Source organism: Heptranchias perlo, chromosome 5 (assembly GCF_035084215.1).
Source record: "Heptranchias perlo isolate sHepPer1 chromosome 5, sHepPer1.hap1, whole genome shotgun sequence".
NCBI classification, from domain to species: domain Eukaryota; kingdom Metazoa; phylum Chordata; class Chondrichthyes; order Hexanchiformes; family Hexanchidae; genus Heptranchias; species Heptranchias perlo.
The window spans coordinates 81,917,565-81,941,297 of record NC_090329.1 but is presented as its reverse complement, the minus strand read 5'-3'; the positions used below and the strand labels follow the sequence as shown (position 1 = coordinate 81,941,297).

Sequence of the window (23,733 nt, the reverse complement as noted above, 5' to 3'; positions counted from 1 at the left end):
TATTTTGAATGGTTTCAAGTATTAATAAGGGATGTATTACAATGTGAACAAAATTACATTTATACACCACCTTTTACATTCTCAGGACATCCTACAGTGCTCCTTTGACAAATGCTACACTTGAGAATGCTTAAATAGCATCTGTTTTCAGCTTCTAAACATTTAAGTTTGGATTAATTCAATTATTAAAAAAAAGTGCTATTTTATCATATTTTACCTTGCATTTTAAGAGCTATAATACTCGTGAAACTGGTCTGGAATGTGAAGATGGGAGCACTTCTGAAGGAAATACTGACAAAAATGAAGGTAATCGATTCAGTCATGATTAGGGCTCAGTGTGGAATAAGACCATGTGATTGTTCTTGGCCCAAACTTTGGATTGGATAAGGTACTGATATCCAAATTTGAAGAAGTCTGTGTATTTCTCCTTTATATCCATTGATACCTTCCTGGAAAATGGACATGTATAGATGCTGAGTGAGAAAAAGATTGGGCTTTGCTGTGATGCTTGTCAAGGTCCAGTCATGCATGTGCAGACTGTATATTTGAGAGATACTTGAGGGTGCCTGTGGAACCTAACATATCATGAGTCAGTGCCTTTAGGAGAGATGATAACAAAATGGATGGGTGGAATATATGGGATTGTACCTTCAAAATTCCATGTTGGTATTGAAAGTACAGTTGAAACTGATAAATGGTTCACAATCAAAATTGATATGGTCAGATGATATGCTGTCAGCTCTAATTTTGGATAACGTTTCAGCATTATTGTATTAATGCAACAAAGAAAAAAAAACTAGGTGACGTAACCAAGCAATTGCAGTGAAATCTGAAAATGCTGCAAGTACACAACAGGTTGATCATCACCTGCAAAGAGAAAAGACAAGTTAATATTTAGGATTTAGAGCCTTCATTAGAACTGAAAACTAAGATAAGCAAACAGGGAAAGATAAAGAGGATGGGAGACAAAAAAAAATATTCTAGTCATAGAAATGGGTGGAATGATTTTGGAGAATTCTTAATATAAAGCTGTTGGATGATGTCAAAGATCATATCAGTGAAGTAATGGAAAAATGTTAAATTAACAAAATATATGGTTAGACTGTCTTATGGACTGTTTAGTTCCATTTTGTGGGTTGGAAAAAATTGTCATATGTTTCTTGTCTAGAATGTCAATTTTTGTTACATGGAGAAAAATAGCCAATATAACTAAAATGTGCATTCCAACAACATTTTAAAAGTACTTCAAGAATTTTTTTCAATTAGCCAATATACAAACCATCAAATTTCTTGTAATTGTCATTTCTGTACATATTAATGTATTGGGTTTTGTGATGGTGCTATTTTTCTTTAGTTCAGCACCTCCTATAAGTGTAATGAACATGTTTATCTTTTAGGCTCATCACCAGCTGCTGCAGTCTACCCCATTTTTAGTACTCCTTGTACTCGCAGCAAAAGGTACGGACTTGTCATTAGACTTGAATATGTGTTCATAGTACCAAGTCTGCATCATATGCTTAAAGTTTATGGCCATGAAATTGTGCCACGAGATACTAGAATATGAACACTTAACGCATTCCTCTGAAATTGCTGACTCCACTATTTTATTGGAAGCTTTTGTTTTAAGCAGATTACTGTCTTCGCTAAAGTTGCAGAGGAAGGAATTGGAGACAAACACATTAGTGACCAAAAGCTAGTTTCCCACTATGCAATTTCAGGCAATGTTCTTTCTAGACTTTATTATCGGCAAGTTACACTGTATAAATTTCAAGTACCAGAAATTAGTGTATCTTACAATAGAAATTGTCTATGTACTGATCAGCTGACCACTATCATAGTATCAAAAATAAAATTGTCTTAGTTCAGTTGGCATGGAATATTTCATTTCTTAAACTTCAGATTAATGCAAAGGTTGTTTGGGTGTAACACAAACAAAGAATTGACTTTCACTGCAGAAGCCTTTTCTTCTCAGTGGGTGTCTATTCAAAGGTAATATCAAGATTTGCCTAAATTACTGCTGCAGTACCAACAAGCTGAAGCTTCGAATTGTGTGCATATTTATTCTTCCCATTTGTTGGAACTTGAATAACAATTCATAGTTTTATATCTCTATCATATAACATTTGTCGATTAATAACTAGAATCATAGAATGGTTACAGCAAAGAAGGAAGACGTTCGGCCCATCGAGCTCGCGCTTGCTTTTTGTAAGAGCAGTCCAGTTAGTCCCATTACCCCGCTCTTTCCCTGTAGCCCTGCAAATTTTTTCCCTTCAAGTATTTATCTAATTCCTTTTTGAAAGCCATGATTGAATCTGCTTCCACCACCCTTTCAGGCAGCGCATTCCAGATCATAACTACTCGCTGCGTAATAATGTTTTTCTTCATGTCGCCTTTTGGTTCTTTTGCCAATCACCTTAAATCTGTGTCCTCTGGTTCTCAACCCCTCCGCCAATGGGAACAGTTTCTCTTTATTTACTTTATCTAAACCCTTCATGATTTTGAACACTTCTATCAAATCTCTTCTCAACCTTCTCTGCTCTAAGGAGAACAACCCCAGCTTCTCCAGTCTATCCTTGTAATTGAAGTCCCTCATCCCTGGAACCATTCGAGTAAATCTTTTCTGCACCCTCTCTAAGGCCTTTACATCCTTCCTAAAGTGTGGTGCCCAGAATTGGACACAACGTTCAAGTTATGGCTGAACCAGCGTTTTATGAAGGTTCAACATAACTTTCTTGCTTTTGTACTCTATGCATCTATTTGTAAAGCCCAGGATCCCGTATGCTTTTTCAAATGCTTGCTCAACCTGTCCTGCCATCTTCAAAGATTTGTGCACATATACCTCCAGGTCTCTCTGTTCCTGCACCCCCTTTAGAATTGTACCATTTAGTTTATATTGCCTCTCCTCGTTCTTACTGCCAAAATATATCACTTCTCTGTATTAAATTTCATCTGCCATGCATCCACCCATTCCACCAGCCTGTCTATGTCCTCTTGAAGTCGATTATTATCCTCCTCACTGTTTACTACACTTCCAAGTTTTGTGTCATCTGCAAATTTTAAAATTGTGACCTGTACACCCAAGTCCAAGTCATTAATATATATCAAAAAAAGCAATGGTCCTGGTACCGACCCCTGGGGAGCACGACTGTATACCTTCCTCCAGTCCAAAAAACAACCGTTCACCATTACTCTCTTTTTCCTGTCACTTAGCCAAATTCGTATCCATGCTGCCACTGCCCCTTTTATTCCATGGGCTTCAATTTTGCTGACAAGCCTATTATGTGGCACTTTATCAAATGCCTTTTGAAAGTCCATATACACATCATCAACCGCATTGCCCTCATCAACCCTCTCTGTTACCTCATCAAAAAACTCAATCAAGTTAGTTAGCACAATTTGCCTTAAACAAATCTGTGCTAGCTTTCCTTTATTAATCCACACTTGTCCAAGTGACTATTAATTTTGTCCCAGATTATCATTTCTAAAAGCTTCCCCACCACCGAGGTTAAACTGAGTGGCCTGTGGTTGCCGGGTTTATCCTTACACCCTTTTTTGAACAAGGGTGTAACATTTGCAATTCTTCTGTCCTCTGGCTCCGCACCTGTATCTAAGGAGAATTGGAAGATTATGGCCAGCACCTCTGCAATTTCCACCCTTACTTCCCTTAGCAACCTAGGATGCAACCCATTCGGACCGGATGACTTATTTACTTTAAGTACTTATTTACTTTATTTACTTATTTACTACAATTACCTCCTCTTTTACTGTGACTTTGGCAGCATCTTCTTCCTTGGTAAAGACTGTTCCCTAAATGCCCTCTGCCTCCATGCATAGATCTCCTTTTTGGTCCCTAATCGGCCCCACCCCTCCTCTTACTACCCGTTCACTATTTATATGCCAATAGAAGACCTTTGGATTCCCTTTTATGTTAGCTGCCAGTCTATTCTTGTTCTCTCTTTGCCCCTCTTATTTCCTTTTTCACTTCTCTGTACTTTCTATATTCAGCCTGGTTCTCACTTGTATTATCAACCTGATATCTGTCATACACCCACTTTTTCTGCTTCATCTTACTCTCTATCTCTTTCTTCATCCAGAGAGCTCTGGCTTTGGTTGCCTTACTTTTCCCCCTCGTAGGAATGTACCCGAACCATCTCCTCTTTAAAGACCACCCATTGTTCGATTACAGTTTTGTCTACCAATCTTTGATTCCAATTTACCTGGGCCAAATCCGTTCTCAAACCACAAAATTGGCCCTCCTCCAATTAAATATTTTTACTCCAGATTGCTCCTTGTCCTTTTCCATAGCTAATCTAAACCTTATGATACTATGATCACTGTTCCCTAAATATTCCCCCACTGACACTTGCTCCACTTGACCCACCTCATTCCCGAGAACCAGATCCAGCAAATGCCTCCTTCCTCGTTGGACCGGAAACATACTGATCAAGAAAGTTCTCCTGAACACACTTCAGAAATTCCTCCCCCTCTTCACCCATTACACTATTACTATCCTAGTCTATATTAGGATAATTGAAGTCCCCCATTATCACTACTCTATGGTTCTTGCATTTCCCTGCATATTTGCTCCTCTATATCCTTCCCACTAGTCGGCGGCCTATAGAATACACCCAGTAGTGTAATGGCACCTCTATTGTTTCTTAACTCTAACCAAATAGATTCTGTCCTTGACCCTTCAAGGCCATCCTCTCTCACCAGCAGTGCAATATTCTCCTTAATCAACACTGCCATCCCTCCCCCCTCCTTTTTTCTTTCCTTCCCTATCTTTCCTGAACGCCTTTTATCGAGGAATATTTAGTGCCCAGTGCTGCCCTTTTTTGAGTCAGGTCTCCGTTATCGTCACAGCATTGTATTCCCATGTGGCTATTTGCGCCTGCAGCTCACCAACCTTATTTACCACACTTTGTGCGTTTACACATATGCACTACCTTAAACCTTCGTGTACTCTCTCTCTTAGCCTGATCCCACCTAATACTGTACTATTTCTTACTCTGGTGCTATCTGTCTCTCCCAATCCTTTGTGCACCTACTTTCAAGTATGCTGATAATGATTAGCAATCATTTTTGGAAAGAGTGATGAGAAAGATGCAGGGTAGTAGACATCCAGCCACTGGATTAGTATTGCTGACAAATGTGTATCTGCCAAGTTTTTAAACCATAGTGGCTAATTTGACTATGTTGTTCCACATTCTAACTATGCCTCTATCCCGCACGTGCTTGTGCTTTCTCTCTCTCTCTCTCTTGCATATTTATATTCAGAGTAACTGGGTAGAGTTTTACAAACAAAATTAGAGTAGTTCTTGTCTTACTTAGTGTAGCTGAAGTCTCCATGTGTAGAAATCCATCAGCTTGGAGTATGTGAATGAAAATAGCAATCAGTGATTTTGCAGGGAACAAACCTGATTGGAGGGTCTTGAACAAGGAATGGTAGGAGCGTAACTGAGATGGCGATACATTCCAGGACTTAAGAGAAATGGAAGGTTGGAGAGAATGAAGGGGTCGAGGTGGTAATAACAGTGATTTTAGATGGACATAAATATTGTGCTGGAGAATAGGGACAAATTGATGTTGACAAGCATAGGATTAAGGAGGGAAACATCAGTGGTGGGTGCAAACTTGGCTGGGGGTGGGGGGGAATTGAAGGAGCAGGTCATAGGCTTAATGGACATGTTAAATTTTGTGATGGCTGGAAGGGAGATGGGAGGGGGACTGGAGTAAGGTAGTGGCAGTTCAATGGGGAAGGGAAGCAAAGACAGCTAAAAGAATGTTTTTTTTGACATTTTAAAAAGTCCATAAAGCATTTGATGTCTGAGGTAAAACTGGAGGGGGTGGGGATCGCTCAGAGGAGATTGTTATTTTTGGGGGAAAGGAGCTTGAAGTAATTTCTACTTTCCACTATTGACTACCTGCTAATATTCTAATAGCAACATGAAGGTAAGAACTACTTGTGCAAATGAAATGCCTCATCATAATTTCTTCTTGTTTAGACATGAGCTGCTGAAAGACGAGGCCACTTCTGTAGGATCCAGTACATCTTTTATTACTGTCCCTGGGATGCCAAGCCATGCACCTCCACAGAAAAACAAAAGAAAGAAAGATTTTGACAAAGTATTCAGCGACCAGCTCATAATAGTAAGCTTGAATGATGTAAAGAGTGGAGAAGTTAATGGATTACTGCAAGTGATGCTTACTTTAAAACAATAAATAAGTGAAAAATCAACATAATTTGAGCTTAGATTAAGGCCCTAACAACAGGAAAATGAAATTTTATATCTCTTGTTCAAATTTTACTCCAATTTACAGAAAATCTTATGTAGCAGTGTTTACTTTTGAATGGATTGTCAAGTAAAGTTAAAATATATTTTAACTCATGAACAACATAGTTTATACAAGAAGTTTGTCATACAGAAGCTAAGTGAAATAGAGCAGAATAGCTTTGAAGGAGCTGTTGAATTAAATAACCAACGGATCAGATCAAAGCTGTGCAGTCCTGCTACATCCAGTCGTGAATGGTGGTGGACAATTAAACAACTAACGGGAGGAGGACGCTTTGTGAACATCCCCATCCTCAACGATGGCAGTCCAGCACGTGAGTGCAAAAGACAAGGCTGAAGTATTTGCAACCATCTTGATCCAGAAGTGCCGAGTGGATGATCCATCTCTGTCTCCTACCGATATCCCCACCATCACAGAAGCCAGTCTTCAACCAATTTGATTCACTCCACGTGATATCAAGAAATGATTGAGTGCACTGGATACAACAAAGGCTATGGGCCCCGACAACATCCCGGCTGTAGTGCTGAAGGCTTGTGCTCCAGAACTAGCCGTGCCTCAAGCCAAGCTGTTCCAGTACAGCTACAACACTGGCGTCTACCTGCCAATGTGGAAAATTGCCCAGGTATGTCCTGTCCACAAAAAGCAGGACAAATCCAATCCGGCCAATTACCGCCCCATCAGTCTACTCTCAATCATCAGCAAAGTGATGGAAGGTGTCATCGACAGTGCTATCAAGCAGCACTTACTCACCAATAACCTGCTCAGTTTGGGTTCTGCCAGGACCACTCGGCTCCAGCCTTGGTCCAAATATGGACAAAAGAGCTGAATTCCAGAGATAAGGTGAGCGTGACTGCCCTTGACATCAAGGCAGCATTTGACTGAGTATGGCACCAAGGAGCCCTAGTAAAATTGAAGTCAATGGGAATCAGGGGGAAAACTCTCCAGTGGTTGGAGTCATACCTAGCACAAGGGAAGATGGTAGTGGTTGTTGAAGGCCAATCAACCCTGCCCCAGCACATTGCTGCAGGAGTTCCTCAGGGCAGTGTCCTTGGCCCAACCATCTTCAGCTGCTTCATCAATGACCTTCCCTCCATCATTAGGTCAGAAATGGGGATGCTTGCTGATGATTGCACAGTGTTCAGTTCCGATCGCAACCCCTCAGTTAATGAAGCAGTCTGTGCCAGCATGCAGCAAAACCTGGACAACATACAGGCTTGGGCTGCTAAGTGACAAGTAACATTCGCGCCAGACAAGTGCCAGGCAATGACCATCCCTAACGAGTGAGTCTAACCACCTCCCCATGACATTCAATGGAATTACCATAGCCGAATTCCCCACCATCAACATCCTGGGGGTCATCATTGACCAGAAACTTAACTGGACCAGCCACGTAAATACTGTGGCTACAAGAGCAGGTCAGAGGCTGGGTATTCTGCGGCGAGTGACTCACCTCCTGACTCCCCAAAGCCTTTCCACCATCTACAAGGCACAAGTCAGGAGTGTGATGGAATACTCTCCACTTGCCTGGATGAGTGCAGCTCCAACAACACTCGAAGCTCCACACCATCCAGTACAAAGTAGCCCGCTTGATTGGAACTCCATCCACCACCCTAAACATTCACTCCCTTCACCACCAGTGCACCAAGGCTGCAGTGTGTACCATCTACAGGATGCACTGCAGCAACTCGCCAAGGCTTCTTCGACAGCACCTCCCAAACCTGCGACCTCTACCACCTAGAAGGACAACGGCAGCAGGCACATGGGAACAACACCACCTGCACATTCCCCTCCAAGTCATACACCATCCCTTCATCGTCACTGGGTCAAAATCCTGAAACTCCCTACCTAACAGCACTGTGGGAGAACCTTCACCACACGGACTGCAGCAGTTCAAGAAGGCGGCTCACCGCCACCTTCTCAAGGGCAATTAGGGATGAGCAATATAGGCTGGCGTTGCCAGCGATGCCCACATCCCAAGAACAAATAATTTTAAAAAATTATTTGAGGTTACTGAACTTTTTTCACTGGAACAGAGAAAGTTGAGAGAAGCCTTTCCATTTTTTTATTCTATGAACACCTTTCATAATATCAAGATTATTTCCACCAATTGGTGAATGGGTGAGAAGAGGGCGTATATTCGGGATTATCATTAGAAGATAAAGGGGGAAGCTAGAAGCCTTGTTCATACTGGGTTATTAGTGGAATACTGTACTACAAGTGGCTATTGAAGCAGATTCTATAAACCATTTAAGAAAGATTTGAATAAGTATTTGAAAAGGAAGAATCTGAAAGAATATAGGAGTGCAGGAAAATAGGTAAGTAGTTAGCGCCAGCTGAAGAGCTAGAAGTGGCACAGGTGGAATGGACCAAATGGCCACCTCCTGTGTTGAAATTCCTATGAACTGTGGGTTACAGAACCAAGCCTACTCTTTTAACCTATGTCCTAACCCTTTTTTTTTAGGTATTGTGTGGAGTCAAACCCATTTGGCTATGCCTAAAATGGTTCAGACAAAGATGTACATTATGTTTGATATACAAGAAATTGGTTCAATACATTTTCTACCTTTGTCTACCTCCAATTAATCTGCAAAGAAACAATGTGCTTCCAGGCCTGAGGTACCTTTTGGGAGGCACAGAAGAATGAGCCAGGATTTTTTTAATCCCTTCTAGTTAGTGAAAATATCTACATGCTTTTAATCGTCTGAATTTTTTTTTGAGGGGTGAGAAAATAAGTACACAAGTAGTAGTTGGGCATAAATTTAACCTTTATCCCCATTATCTTTCTTGGGTCTTTTTTATATTTTAAGATTATTTTGCCTTTTGTAACTTGGATCATTCTCATTGGGTAAATCCCAACTGCCCAAGCCTTTGAGAGTGTCTATCCTTGCCTTGAGATCTAGGTACGGTTTTGGTAATGCACCTAGATTCATAGAGTCATAGTAAGGTTACAGCATGGATGGAGGCCATTTGGCCCATCGAGTCTGCGCCAGCTCTATGCAAGAGCAATCCAGCTAGTCCCACTCCCCTGCCCTTTCCCTGTAGCCCTGCAAATTTTTTCCTTTCAAGTACTTGTCCAGTTCCCTTTTGAAGGCCATGATTGAATCTGCCTCCATCACCACCTAGGTAAATGAACAGCAAACCTTGTTTAGTAACTGCTTTTAGCTACTGAATTATCTTATGATCTAAAATATCCCTGACCCAGTCCTCAAAAGCAGTGAAGTTTCACAGCAAATCTCGTTTAAAGTTTAAAATATAAAGTGAATTTATTACACAATAAGAAAATAATCAGTTATATATTTGCAGTGGAATATCTGTTATCTAACACCTCGAGTAGACATAATAAATTATTGCAACTGTAAGAATTAAACTAATCCTTGAAAATGGCTTTTAAATAGTGTTTTTCCTGTCTTCCAGGAATATTATCCTGTCTCTTCGATTTTCAGTCAGCCTCCTCTCGAGTCAAGGAGTTTGGCTTCCTCCTGTGCTGTGAGATTCTGAGATTTTCCCACTGCCGACTGCTCTTCTGAACAGAACTGCTCCTTTCTCATATGCAGAAAGAGTAGATTTTGAAAATCAGACACTCAAATTCAAAAAAGTCTAATATAAACCGAACCAAACCAATCACAAAGTCAGTATATATTAGAAAATTGTTAGACTGTCTCTTAAGCCTATTACCAGGGCGATTATAACAAAATTTGCAACATTTTATCAGGATAAACTTTTATACAATCCTGGCTTGGCTGTAGGACTCCCTAAGTAGAATGATTTGAGTTTTAAAGAGATTGCCACTAAATAAAATCTTAAGACAGAAATACGTCTATTTTGCCACAAGCCCCAAGCATCCTAGACAAAGATTCAAAAATCTACAGAACAAGTTCGGCAAGTATTCAGGAAAGTACATGGGGCTGAGAGCTAACTGATCAGTTGAAACAGCGCGCACTCATCTTGTTGGCAGGGGAATCGAGAGGAGAATTAGTGGGTGGTGTGTCACTGATTTCTTTCGTCCTCAGCAAACAATCCCAATGTCAGATCCATGAGTCGAGTTTAGTGGTTAACCCTAAATAATTTTCTCATCTGACTTCAAGTCACAGTGTGACTGAAAACAGAGCTGCAGTGTGTGAAATTGACTAGATTAAATCTGTACTAGGATTAAAGAGGTGCATTCCACATAAGTACATCTAAAGAAATCCATTCTCGTCGATTTCACTGATGGAAATTCCAATTTTAGCTCTTTGACTCAAATGCTGTAATTTTTATCAGATCGGAAGCTTTTTAGAGTTAACCACTGATCTGACTTCAGTTTGTGAAGTAGGGAACACGATTTCTGTTTATTTGGCGCTGTTGTATCCAGGCCAGTTAAAGACCAAATTAAAAAAATTTAGAATTTTTAAAAGCTTACAAATTGACCACGAAGGATAGGGCCACTAAAGGATGCACAAGATAAACTCACAGGTAATGACAGCGAAATGGCAGAAATATTGAATAGTTACTTCACTTCCGTATTTACCAGGGAGACTAACAAGGTGGGCAAGACATTAGAAGAAGAGATCGAAAAAGATATTAAAACATTTAAGATAGAAAGGGGGGAGAGGATAAACTAATCAAACTTAGGGAGGATAAGACCCCTGGTCTGGATGGATTGCATCCGCGAATATTAAAAGAAGTTAGGGAAGAGATAGCAGAGGCACTATTACATCTATATAAAAATCCATTAGAAAAGGGTAGACCCAAAGGACCGGTGGATAACTAATGTGATTCCTATATTTAAAAAGGGAGATAGAACAAGTCCAGGGAACTATAGGCCAGTTAGCTTAACGTCGGTGGTAGGAAAGATAATGGAATCCTTACTTAAAGATATAATAGAAAGACTTCTAGAGAATGAAAATGTAAGGAATAGTCAGCATGGATTTCAGAAGGGAAAGTCATGCTTGACCAACCTTATTGAATTCTTTGAAGAAGCAACAGAAAGAGTGAATAAGGGTAACGCAATAGATGTAATATATTTGCATTTTCAAAAGGTCTTTGATAAGGTAAATTCTTGGCTAAGGTCAGAGCATGTGGAGTCGGGACAGGTAACAGAATGGATAGCAAATTGGCTACAAAACAGAAAACAGAGTAGGGGTTAAGGGTAGCTACTCAGACTGGCAAAAGTTCGGAAGTGGTGTTCCACAGGGATCGGTGCTGGGGACCACTGTTGTTCACAATTTACATTAACGATTTGGATTTGGGAATCGGAAGTACAATTTCAAAATTTGTGGACGACACTAAATTGGCACAAAGGGACAATGCGTCAAAATGCAAGAGGACATGTAATTGACATGAATTGCAATATAGACAAGTGTGAAGTGGTGCATTTTGGTAGGAAGAATAAAGAGGCCACTTACTGCTAGCGTAGTAAGAGTCTAAATGGGATAGAGGAGCAAAGGGATCTTGGGGTACAGATACACAAATTACTAAAGGTAGCAACGCAGGTTAATAAGGCCATAAAAAATGCAATCAAGCACTAGGGATCATTTCTAGAGGGATAGAATTGAAAAGCAAAGAAGTTATGTTGAACTTCTATAGAACCTTGGTTAGATCACACTTGGAGTGCTGTAAACAGTTCTGGTCTCCATATTATAGAAAGGATATAAAGGCATTGGAGAGGGTGCAAAAAAGATTCACTGATGATACCAGAACTGAGAGGATATCCTTATCAGGAAAGGCTGAGGAGAGAAGGCTGAGGAATGACCTGATAGAGGTCTTTAAGATAATAAGGTAGGCGTAGAGAAAATGTTTCCACTTGTGGGGGAGTCCAAAATTAGAAGTCATAAATATAAAATAGTTGCTAATAAATCCAATAGGGAATTCAGGAGAAACTTCTTTAGCCAAAGAGTGGTAAGAATGTAGAACATCCTACCACAAGGAGTAGTTGAGGCAAATAGAATAGATGCATTTAAGGGGAAACTAGATAAGCACATGAAGGAAAAAGGAATGGGAGGGTAGGCTGATGGGGTTAGATGAAGTAGGGAGGGAGGAGGCTCGTTTGGAGCATAAACTCTGGCATAGACCATTTGGGCCGAATGGCCTGTTTCTGTGATGTAGTTTCGATGTAACTGTGCTTTGACTTCAAAGCACAAATGCTGGCTAATCTAACAGCAATTTGCAAAACCCAGGAAAAGTGAAATAAAAACAAAAAAGGTCAGGCAGTTATCTGGAGAATGAAAGGTAGGGTTAATGCTTCATGTCAATAGCCTTTTGTCAGAACCGGGAGATATTTCAGATGAACAGCTTATATGGAAGAACAGAGCCATGGAAAAATAGGTCTCCAATGCCATCAGAACTGTGGACTTTGCACTTTTGAGATTTGAAGGCACTCTCCCAAGGCAAAGCTACCCAGAAATTATTATTTGTTTGTATATAACTTGTAGGTACATTAAGAGCTATTTGACTTCCTTGCTTCATTTACATTTTATTATACTTCTCTGTTTATGGGCCAATTTCTACTTAAGAGGAAAAGAGGGCCATCAAAATAAGTTGTTTCTACAAGAAATTTGAATCTCAGGGATGTAAAAGATTCCGTGGCACGATTTGAAGAAGAGGAAGGGAGTCTCCTGATGTCCTGGCCAATATTTATCCCTCAACCAACATCACTAAAACAGATTAACTGGCCTTTCATCTCCTTGCTGATTTTTGGGATCTTGCTGTGTGCAAATTGGCTGCCGTTTGCCTGTAAAACAAGTGATTATACTTCAAAGGTATTTCATTGACTGTAAAGCACTTTGGGATGTCCTGAGGACATGAATCATAGAAAGGTTTCAGCACGGAAGGAGGCCATTCGGCCCATCGAGTCTGTGCCGGCTCTATGCAAGAGCAATCCAGCCCGTTCCATTCCCCCGCCCTATCCCCATAGACCTGCAAATTTTTTCCTTGCAAGTATTTATCCTGTTCCCTTTTGAAGGCCATGATTGAATCTGCCTCAACCATACCCTCTGGCAGTGCATTCTAGATCCTAAGGTGTTATATAAATGCAAGTTCTTAAGAATTTCAAACCTCTAAGTAATAATTTTAGGAAACGAACCGTGGAGAGGTACTCTGAAATAAGGTAACATTAAATCTAGAAGAATTTAAAGTATTTTAAATAATATTTTGAAGTTCTAATAATTGTGATGGTCACATGAAGGTGTTTTATTTTGGCTGACTTATTGATTTTCTTTTTGCCATTTTGCAGGATGCAGGTCAGAAGCATTTTGGGGCTGTGATATGCAAGTCCTGTGGGATGATTTATACAGCGGCCAGCCCTGAGGATGAAGCACAGCACATTCAGTATCACCAAAGGTTCCTCGAAGGGCTCCGCTATGTGGTATGAAAGGTTTTATTACATTCAATCTCTTTTATATACAATTTTTTTTATATGTCCAAAATTTAAAAATATACTAGTTAATTTCCCATGGTGTAGCACACCAGGAATGAGTATAGTCTTCAGGTTAATGGGGTGAGATAATTGCACCAGGGCTTGCAGAGGTTATCCAGTCCCCATTTTAAAGTCATACATTCTGTCCTTATTCCTATGAATTCCTATGTACACATTTCTGTTTCTAGTATGGCTGGTGTGGCAGCAATTCAGAGATTTGGCGGCTGTTAGAGGATTCCATGGGGTGTGTTTTGTTTGCACGGATTACTATTGGATCAGGGAATAACTCATGGGCCCAGTTTCAGGTGGAAGATAAAACTTCAGTGAAATTATTTGATCACTTCAACTTAGCTTTACTGATAAGTGACTGAATGATACCTTTAAAAAAATCTATTGGTGCAGTCACTCCTGCTGTGTGGAACATTAGGCTAGGTGTGATAGGCAAGATATGAGACCCTTGACATTGAAAACTCCTATCACAGCGTCACCAAAGATGTAATTGGTACTGCAGGTAGTATAACGTGTCTGCCCTTAGGGGCCACGGTGACCATGACATTTTTCAATGAAACAACGTCTACATATTGAATTTAATTATAATATCATTATCGTGTCCTATTTTGAAAAGAAAATGGTACAGTTGGAGGTGGGGAGAAATCTACCTGTGCATTTTGCCATGGGGCAGGAGTGGGGATTAGGGTCTTTTTCTCATAAGTAGTTGCAGAGAGCCTAGCATTTTGTGTGCAGATGCATTCTTCTGATCTTGCTGCTGGAGCTTGTCAGAGAACGTTGCTGTATAATAGTTACTCACATACAAGTTTGAAAAAACATTCAGGGATGTCATAGGTACAGCACAGGAGGAGGCCATTTGGCTCATCGTGCCTGTGCTGGCTCTTTGAAAGAGCTATCCAATTAGTCCCACTCCCATGTTCTTTCCACATAGCCCTGTAAATTTTTTCCCTTCAAGTATTTATCTAATTCCTTTTGGAAAGTTACTGTTGAATCTGCTTCCACCACCCTTTCAGGCAGTGCATTCCAGATCAGAACAACTCGTTGCGATAAAAAATGTTTCTTCGTGTCGCCTCTGGCTTGTTTGCCGATCACCTTAAATCTGATTACCGACCCTTCTGCCACTGGAAACAGTTTATCCTTATTTACCCGATCAAAACCGTTCATGATTTTGAACACCTTTATCAAATCGCCTCTTAACCTTCTCTGTTTTAAGGAGAACAACCCAGCTTCTCCAGTCTCTCCGCATAACTGAAGTCCCTCATCCCTGGTACCATTCTAGTAATTCTCAACTGCACCCTCTCTAAGGCCTTGAAATTGTCCCTAAAGTGTAGTGCCCAGAATTGAACACAATACTCCAGCTGAGGCCTAACCAGAGTTTTATATAGATTTAGCATCACTTCCATGCTTTTGTACTCTATGCCTCTATTAATAAAGCCCAGGATCCCATATGTTTTTAAACAGCCTTCTCAACTTGTCCTGCCACCTTCAAAGATTTGTGCGTGTGCACACCAGGTTGCTCTGTTCCTGCACCCCTTTTTAAAATTGTACCATTTAGTTTATATTGCCTCTCCTCATTCTTCCTACCAAAATGTATTATTTCACACTTCTCAGTGTTAAATGTCACCTGCCATGTGTCTGCCCATTTCACCAGTCAGTCTATGTCCTCCTGAAGTCTGTAACTATCCTGCTGTCCTCCGCATTGTTTACTGCATTTCCGAGTTTTGTGTCATCTGCAGACTTTGAAATTATACCCTCTATAGCCAGGTCCAGGTCGTTAATATATATTAAAAAAAGAGCAGTGGTCCTAATACTGACCCTTGGGGCACACCACTGTGTACTTCTCTCCAGTCTGAAAAACAACCGTTCACCACTACTCTCTGCTTCCTTAGCCAATTTTGTATCCACGCTGCCACTGTCCCTTTAATCCCATGGGCTTTAATTTTGATAATACATGTATTATAAATAAGAAGTGGATATACTGAGTTTACATTCAACAACATTCAAGATTTTTCAGCATTACTGTCAGTGTAATTCGGATGCTTATTTTCAGACTGATCAATGGCCTTTTTCGCCCATCTCTTTTGTAAAAATTAATTCTCTGGATGTAAGCGTCACTGACAGGGCTGGCATTTATTGCCCATCCCTAGTTGCCCTTGAGAAGGTAATGATGGGCTGCTGCCTTGAACTGCTGCAGTCCTTGAGGAAAATACAGTATTACAAAAATATATTTCTCTTTGAAAACTACAGGGATGGAAAAAGGAACGTGTGGTGGCAGAATATCTGGATGGAAAGATTATATTGATTCTCCCAGATGACCCTAAATATGCTCTTAAAAAGGTAAGAAGGCATAATATTTTTTGGACTTTCTCTCAAAACTTGTAGTATATTGATGCTTGATTAAATGTAAATCTTGGGCACAATTTTTACCACACTGGCTTGATGTCTACTCCTTTTTATTCAAAGCCATTTAATTACAATTTGTTGATAATTCAGTTTTTTTAAGCACTGAATTCCTATTTTAATATATTATTGCTTAATTCAAATTACTGGATAATTCAATAATCTAGGCTAACACTTCATTGCAAACATGAGGGATTGCTGCAATGTCAGAGGTGCCATCTTTCAAATGAGACATTAAACATGCTCAGGTGGATGTGAAAGATCCTATGGCACTATGTGAAAAAAAGAGCAGGAAAATTATCCTCATGTTCTGGCCAACATTTATTCCTCAGCCTACACCACCAACACAGATTTACTGGTTGTTAACTGCCATGCTTGCCTATATAGCACTGAGTACAATTCAAACAGGGATAGCACAGTCACAGGGTGTCATGCATAACTTTGGCTAGGGCTGTCTGTGTTGTGGATGGAAATGGGACTGGAGGGATTCAAATGGAAAGTTCCTGGAGAGATGGCACACAGCTGGGAGGTGATAGCATCCTGGAAGATTTTTTTTAAAATTCGTTCATGGGATGTGGGTGTCGCTGGCATGGCCAACATTTAGAGCCCATCCCTAATTGCCCTTGGTGGTGAGCCGCCTTCTTGAACTGCTGCAGTCCGTGTGGTGAAGGTTCTCCCACAGTGCTGTTAGGTAGGGAGTTCCAGGATTTTAACCCAGCGACAATGAAGGAATGGCAATATACTTCCAAGTCGGGATGGTGTGTGACTTGGAGGGGAATATGCAGGTGGTGGTGTTCCCATGTGCCTGCTGCCCTTGTCCTACGTGGTAGAGGTCACGGGTCTGGGAGGTGCTGTCGAAGAAGCCTTGGCGAGTTGCTGCAGTGCATCCTGTAGATGGTACACACTGCAGCCTTGGTGCACTGGTGGTGAAGGGAGTGAATGTTTAGGGTGGTGGATGGGGTGCCAGTCAAACGAGCTGCTTTGTCCTGGATAGTGTCGAGCTTCTTGAGTGTTGTTGGAGCTGCACTCATCCAGGCAAGTGGAGAGTATTCCATCGCACTCTTGACTTGTGCCTTGTAGATGGTGGAAAGGCTTTGGGGAGTCAGGAGGTGAGTCACCCGCCGCAGAATACCCAGCCTCTGACCTGCTCTTGTCGCCACAGTATTTATATGGCTGGTCCAGTTAAGTTTCTGGTCAATGGTGACCCCCAGGATGTTGTTGGTGGGGGATTTGGCAATGGTAATGCTGTTGAATGTCAAGGGGAGGTGGTTAGACTCTCTCTTGTTGGAGATGGTCCTTGTCTGGCGCGAATGTTACTTGCCACTTATCAGCCCACGCCTGGATGTTGTCCAGGTCTTGCTCCACACAGGCACGGACTGCTTCATTATCTGAGGGGTTGTGAATGGAACTGAACACTGCAATCATCAGCGAACATCCCCATTTCTTTGCTTATGATGGAGGGAAGGTCATTGATGAAGCAGCTGAAGATGGTTGGGCCTAGGACACTGCCCTGAGGAACTCCTGCAGCAACGACCTGGGGCTGAGATGATTGGCCTCCAACAACCCTACCATCTTCCTTTGTGCTAGGTATGCCTCCAGCCACTGGAGAGTTTTCCCCCGATTCCCATTGACTTCAATTTTACTAGGGCTCCTTGGTGCCACATTCGGTCAAATGCTGCCTTGATGTCAAGGGCAGTCACTCTCACCTCACCTCTGGAATTCAGCTCTTTTATCCACGTTTGGACCAAGGCTGTAATGAGGCCAGAAGCCGAGTGGTCTTGGCAGAACCCAAACTGAGCATCAGTGAGCAGGTTATTGGTGAGTAAGTGCCGCTTGATAGCACTGTCGACGACACCTTCCATCACTGCTGATGATTGAGAGTAGACTGATGGGGCAGTAATTGGCCAGATTGGATTTGACCTGCTTTTTGTGGACAGGACATACCTGGGCAACTTTCCACGTTGGGGTAGATGCCAGATTTGTAGCTGTACTGGAACAGCTTGGCTAGAGGCGTGGCTAGTTCTGGAGCACAAGTCTTCAGCACTACAGCTGGGATGTTGTCGGGGCCCAAAGCCTTTGCTGTATCCAGTGCACTCAGCCGTTTCTTGATATCACGTGGAGTGAATCGAATTGGCTGAAGACTGGCTTCTGAGATGGTGGGGATATCGGGGAGAGGCCGAGATGGATCATCCACTCGGCACTTCTGGCTGAAGATGGTTGCAAACGCTTCAGCATTGTCTTTTGCACTCACATACTGGGCTCTGCCATCATTGAGGATGGGGGTGTTCACGGAGCAGCCTCCTCTCGTTAGTTGTTTAATTGTCCACCACCATTCACAACGGGATGTGGCAGGACTGCAGAGCTTTGATCTGATCCGTTGGTTGTGGAACCGCTTAGCTCTGTCTATAGCATGTTGCTTCAGCTGTTTAACATGTATGTAGTCCTGAGTTGTAGCTTCACCAGGTTGGCACCTCATATTTTTAGGTATGCTGGTGCTGCTCTTGGCATGCTCTTCTACACTCCTCGTTGAACGTGGGTTGATCCCCTGGCTTGTTGGTAATGGTAGAGTGAGGAATATGCTGGACCATGAGGTTACAGATCATGCTGGAATACAATTCTATTGCTGATGGCCCACAGCGCCTCATGGATGCCCAGTTTTGAGCTGCTAGATCTGTTCTGAATCTATCCCATTTAGCACGGTGGTAGAGACACACAACACGTTGAATGGTGTCCTCAGTGTGAAGACTGTGCGGTGGTCACTCCTACCAATACTATCATGGACAGGTAGATTGATGAGGACGAGGTCAATGAGGTTTTTCCCTCATGTTGGTTCATTCACCTCCTGCCACAGGCCCAGTCTGGAGCTATGTCCTTCAGGACTTGGCCAGCTGAGTCCGTAGTGGTGCTACCGAGCCACTCTTGGTGATGGACATTGAAGTCCCCCGCCCAGAATACATTCTGTGCCCTTGCTACCCTCAGTGCTTCCTCCAAGTGGTGCTCAACATGGAGGAGGACAGATTCATCAGCTGAGGGAGGGCAGTAGGTGGTAATCAGCAGGAGGTTTCCTTGCCCATGTTTGACCTGATGCCATGAGATTTCATGGGGTCTGGAGTCAATGTTGAGGACTCCCAGGGCCTCTCCCTCCTGACTGTATACCACTGTACCACCACCTCTGGTGGGTCTGTCCTGCCACTAGTCGGTGGGACAGCTTTCCCAATTTTGGCACAAGTCCCCAGATGTTAGTGAGGAGGACTCTGCAGGGTCGACTGGGCTTGGTTTACCTTTGTTGTGTCCAGTGCCTAGTGGTCCGATGCTGGGTGGTCCGTCTGGATTTATTCTTAATGTGACTTTCTGTAGCGAGATTGTACAACTGAGTGGCTTGCTGGGCCATTTCAGAGGGCGATTAAGAATCAACCACATTGCTATGGGTCTGGAGAGATCTTGAAGAGAAAAAGGTGTTCAAGATGGAGCAGTGATTAAAGAGGATGGTAAGATTGAGGGTGTATTATTTTTGAATAGGTGTGATGACACTGGTGAGGGGATCAAGGAGGGGGTAGGAGAGTCTTGTGGAAGAGATTAATTTGAAGCGGGCAAAGGGGAAAAGTGGTAAGTGGTGAGGGATCAGGGTTGCAGTGGTTGGAAGTGGGTGGAGGGCTAACAGATCTAGGGATGGGGAAACAGCATAAGCAGCTGGGTGGATGGTCTCCATTTTAAAGTCAAAAAAATAAATGCACTCCTCACATTTGGTATTTGAGGTGAGGATAGAGGGGACAGGAGAAAAATGGGGTTCAAGGAGAGAGGTAGTTGTGTATTCGAGGAGCCTAGAGTTGTCATTGAAGAGCAGGATGATTTTGGAACAGTTGGTGGTTTTGAGTGCGGGACAGTAAAGCTTAATATGATCGAGCCAGATCTGACGATTCATCACTGGTCTGGTTGTGTACCAGGTAAGCTCAACTTTGCTCCCTTCTTATTTGAGAACAAAGATGGGGGATGTACCGGGGGAACAACTGTAAAACAATGACAATGATTGTGAGACAATGATTGATCTACTGGAAGAAGGGGCATCAAAGATGGAAGTGAAGGAACATATTGCAGAAATGTGGCTGTTTTTCCTCATGTCTTGTATTTTTAAATAGTGATTGCACGCTGTTGTTTTTTCTTAATAAGGTGGAAGAAGTGCGAGAGTTGGTAGATAATGAACTGGGGTTTCAGCAAGCCACATTGAGCTGCCCAGGACGAAGCAAAACCTATATGTTTGTCTCTAATGAGAAGAAGATTGTTGGCTGTCTTATCGCAGAACATATTAAACAGGTAAAGCTTCTGTGCGCATACAGCTGTACAACTGAGATGATGTACATGTTCATAAAAGTTAAATTGGTGAGACTGAACCGTGAAATAATATCTATTAAGTTGCATCTACATCACTGGCACCAAGTAGTGTTAAGTCAATGTCTGGAATAGGTTAGATTAAAGTAACACTTTGCTCATCTCAAATACTTGCTTAAACCTGCAAAAACCACACTCTTATCATCGTATGGTAGAGCACAGGAGGCCATTCGGCCCATCATGTCTGTGTTGGCTCTTTCAAAGAGCCATCTAATTAGTCCCACTCCCCTACCCTTTCCCCATAGCCCTGTAAATTTTCTCCTTTCAAGTATTTATCCATTTACCTCTTGAAAGTTACTATTGAATTTGCTTCCACCACCCTTTCAGAACGTGCATTTCGGATCATAACAACTCACTGCATAAAAAATATTTCCTCATACCGCCTCTGGCTCTTTTGCCAATCACCTTAAATATGCTTACTGACCCTTCTGCCACTGGAAACAGTTTCTCCTTATTTACTCTATCAACCCGTCATGATTTTAAACACCTCTATCAAACCTCCCCTTAACCTTCTCTGTTCTAAGGAGAACTATCCCAGCTTCTCCAGTCTCTCCACATAACTGAAGTCCCTCATCCCTGGTGCCATTCTAATAAATCTCTTTTTTTTGCACCCTTTTTAAGGCCTTGACATTCTTCCTAAAGTGTGGTGCCCAGAACACACTACTCCAGCTGAGGCCTAACTGATGTTTTCTAAAGGTTTAGGATAACTTCCTTGCTATTGTACTCTATGCCTCTTAATAAAGCCCAGGATCCCATATGCTTTTTTAACAGCCTTCTCAACTTGTCCTGCCCCTTTCAAAGATTTGTGTACATACACCCACAGGCACCTCTATTCCTGCATTCCCTTTAAAATTGTACAATTTAGATTATATTGCCCCTCCTCATTCTTCCTACCAAAATGTTTCACTTCACATTTCTTTGTGTTAAATTTCATCTGTTTCACCAATATATCTATAGACTTCTGAAGTCTGTTACTATCCTCCACATTGTTTATTACATTTGAGTTTCATGTCATCTGCAAACTTTGAAATTATACCCTTTATACCCAAGTTCAGGTCATCACTATATATCAGAGTAGTGGTCCTAATACTGACCCCTGGGGAACACCACTGTATACTCCTCCCCCCCCCCCCCCCCCCAGTCTGAAAAACAACCATTCACCACTACCCTCTGCTTTCTGTCCCTAAGCCAATTTTGTATCCATGCTGTCACTGTCCTTTTAATCCCATGGGCTTCAATTTTGCCAGCAAGTCTATTATTTGGTACTTTATCAAATGCCTTTCGAAAGTCCATATACACATCAACCATCTCCGTTACTTCATCAAAGAACTCAATCAAGTTAGTCAAGCACAATTTTCCTTTAACAAATCAATGCTGACTTTCATTTATTAGCCTATGCTTTTCCAAGTGCTAATTAATTTTGTTCTGGATTATTGTCTCTCCAAGAGGATATATTATGACTATGCAAATAAGGGAAATGAATCATACAAGGCATTTCCCATTATTTGCAACCTAGGAATATTGGCTGCAAAGGATACCACTTCATCCCTGGTATCCAGTGTCACGAAGAGCTTTGGGGTGGGAGATTTGAAAAAGATTAACAGGTCATTTGTGTTATTGCTACTTGTGGGACTTTGCTATTTGCAAATTGGCTGCCCTGGTTGCCCACATGACAACAGTGACTACACTTCAAAAATAATTCATTGGCTGTGAAATGCTTTGGGACAACATGAGGACATGAACGATACTATATGAATGCAAATTCTTTATTTCTGTCTCAGCACATTATTTGTGACTTTGGTCATTGAGTGCAAGACCAAGAGTGGACAGTTAGATGAGAAGTGAAACAGAATGCTGGGGTTGGAGCTGGAGAGGAAATGGAGTGGGATTGATACTCTTCTCCCCACCATGAGAAAATCTAGGGAAAACTTTAAAAAAATATATATATATATATTAAATGTGGCAAGTTCTCTTCCCGCCTTCTGCTTATTGGTCAACAAGTGTCCATTAATTTGTGTACAATATGATTGGTCAACACAATTAACATCTACAAAAATGACTACTTATACATTAGGCATAAAAAGGTTTATTTCTGTTATAAGTTCATATCTCGCTTATTGAAATGAGATTTTCAGTTTTAATGTGATGTCTAACATCAAGCAGTGAACTTTTTTCATGTACAGAAGATACATTTGTAAATTTTTATGAATGAGATAATAGAGGAATACTGTTTCTAGGGGTTCAGTGTCAGTTACTTTGAGTCAACTTGCCCATCAATTTTCCTGTGGTACCTCCATAGGCCTTTAGGGTCATATCTGAGCCTACTGATCAGAAAAATTCTGAGAACCATGAACTATTTGAATATCATCGTGCTTGGCGATGCTCTACAAAGCCAGAGGAGGCTATCTGTGGCGTAAGCAGAATCTGGGTCTTCAGTTTGATGCGGAGAAAAGAAATTGCCAGCAGAATGGTGGACACTGTCCGGTAAGCAGAGTGTGCTTAGTATTGGGGGTCTAACCCAGATTAGCCCGTGAAACTAAAATGTTTGTGTTTCCACATGTTTAGCAGTTATTTTATCCTACAAATGTCACCAATTTGCTTTAGAAATACTATGCAAAGAGTTCTACTGGTGTCCAAATTTTTCAAGTATCATCAACAAGGAACTTTACCTGCCCACAATTTTCCGACATAAGTTGGTAGTAGGTGAGGTTCCTCATTGCCAGCACGTATTTGGAAAATTAACCCCAGTGTCAAATTTGTACTGTAGGAACATCGTCATTATTTATCTTCTTGCATAAGGTTTAATATCTAATGAGCATCAGGTACTGAGAATTTTCATTCAAACTTATATTGCTCTGGGTTTTGTGAATTGTTGGCATGTGACTAGAGTTCACAGTATAACTATTTTGGTGAACAAGACAAGATCATGCAAGGGACATGTGGCAACTCTGTGGGCATCTGCAGCTGAGTCTTTACTGCTGAGTCCTAAGACCAATCATGGTATTTGTTGTGAATGCTGAGACTGCTGCCTTTGGTTCAAATGTACAACAGGCTCTTTTCTCTGACTTTAACATGAGCGCCATTACGCAGAACTTTATAAACCTCATTGTTGCCCAGAGATCTGCTCCCAAACAGTGAAGTGGACATGCTGAGCAACTACTCAACAGAAGGGACGTGGCTAGAGTAGGCATAAATGAGGTTTGTGTCTGAGAAAAAACGCATCTGACTTTTCCAGCCCTCCCCTGCTCAAA

At 41.6% G+C, this 23,733-nt stretch overlaps 1 protein-coding gene across 1 annotated transcript in view; it reads left to right on the top strand.

The window, feature by feature from the left end:
- Positions 1 to 23,733, top strand: part of esco2 (establishment of sister chromatid cohesion N-acetyltransferase 2) — a 38,321-nt gene that overhangs the window by 12,762 nt on the left and 1,826 nt on the right. The window contains exons 5-11 of the mRNA XM_067984734.1: positions 231 to 306; positions 1,398 to 1,458; positions 6,006 to 6,150; positions 13,505 to 13,636; positions 15,944 to 16,033; positions 20,264 to 20,407; positions 22,782 to 22,966. Coding sequence (XP_067840835.1) covers positions 231 to 306; positions 1,398 to 1,458; positions 6,006 to 6,150; positions 13,505 to 13,636; positions 15,944 to 16,033; positions 20,264 to 20,407; positions 22,782 to 22,966 — 833 coding nt within the window. The remainder of the gene's footprint in view (positions 1 to 230; positions 307 to 1,397; positions 1,459 to 6,005; positions 6,151 to 13,504; positions 13,637 to 15,943; positions 16,034 to 20,263; positions 20,408 to 22,781; positions 22,967 to 23,733) is intronic.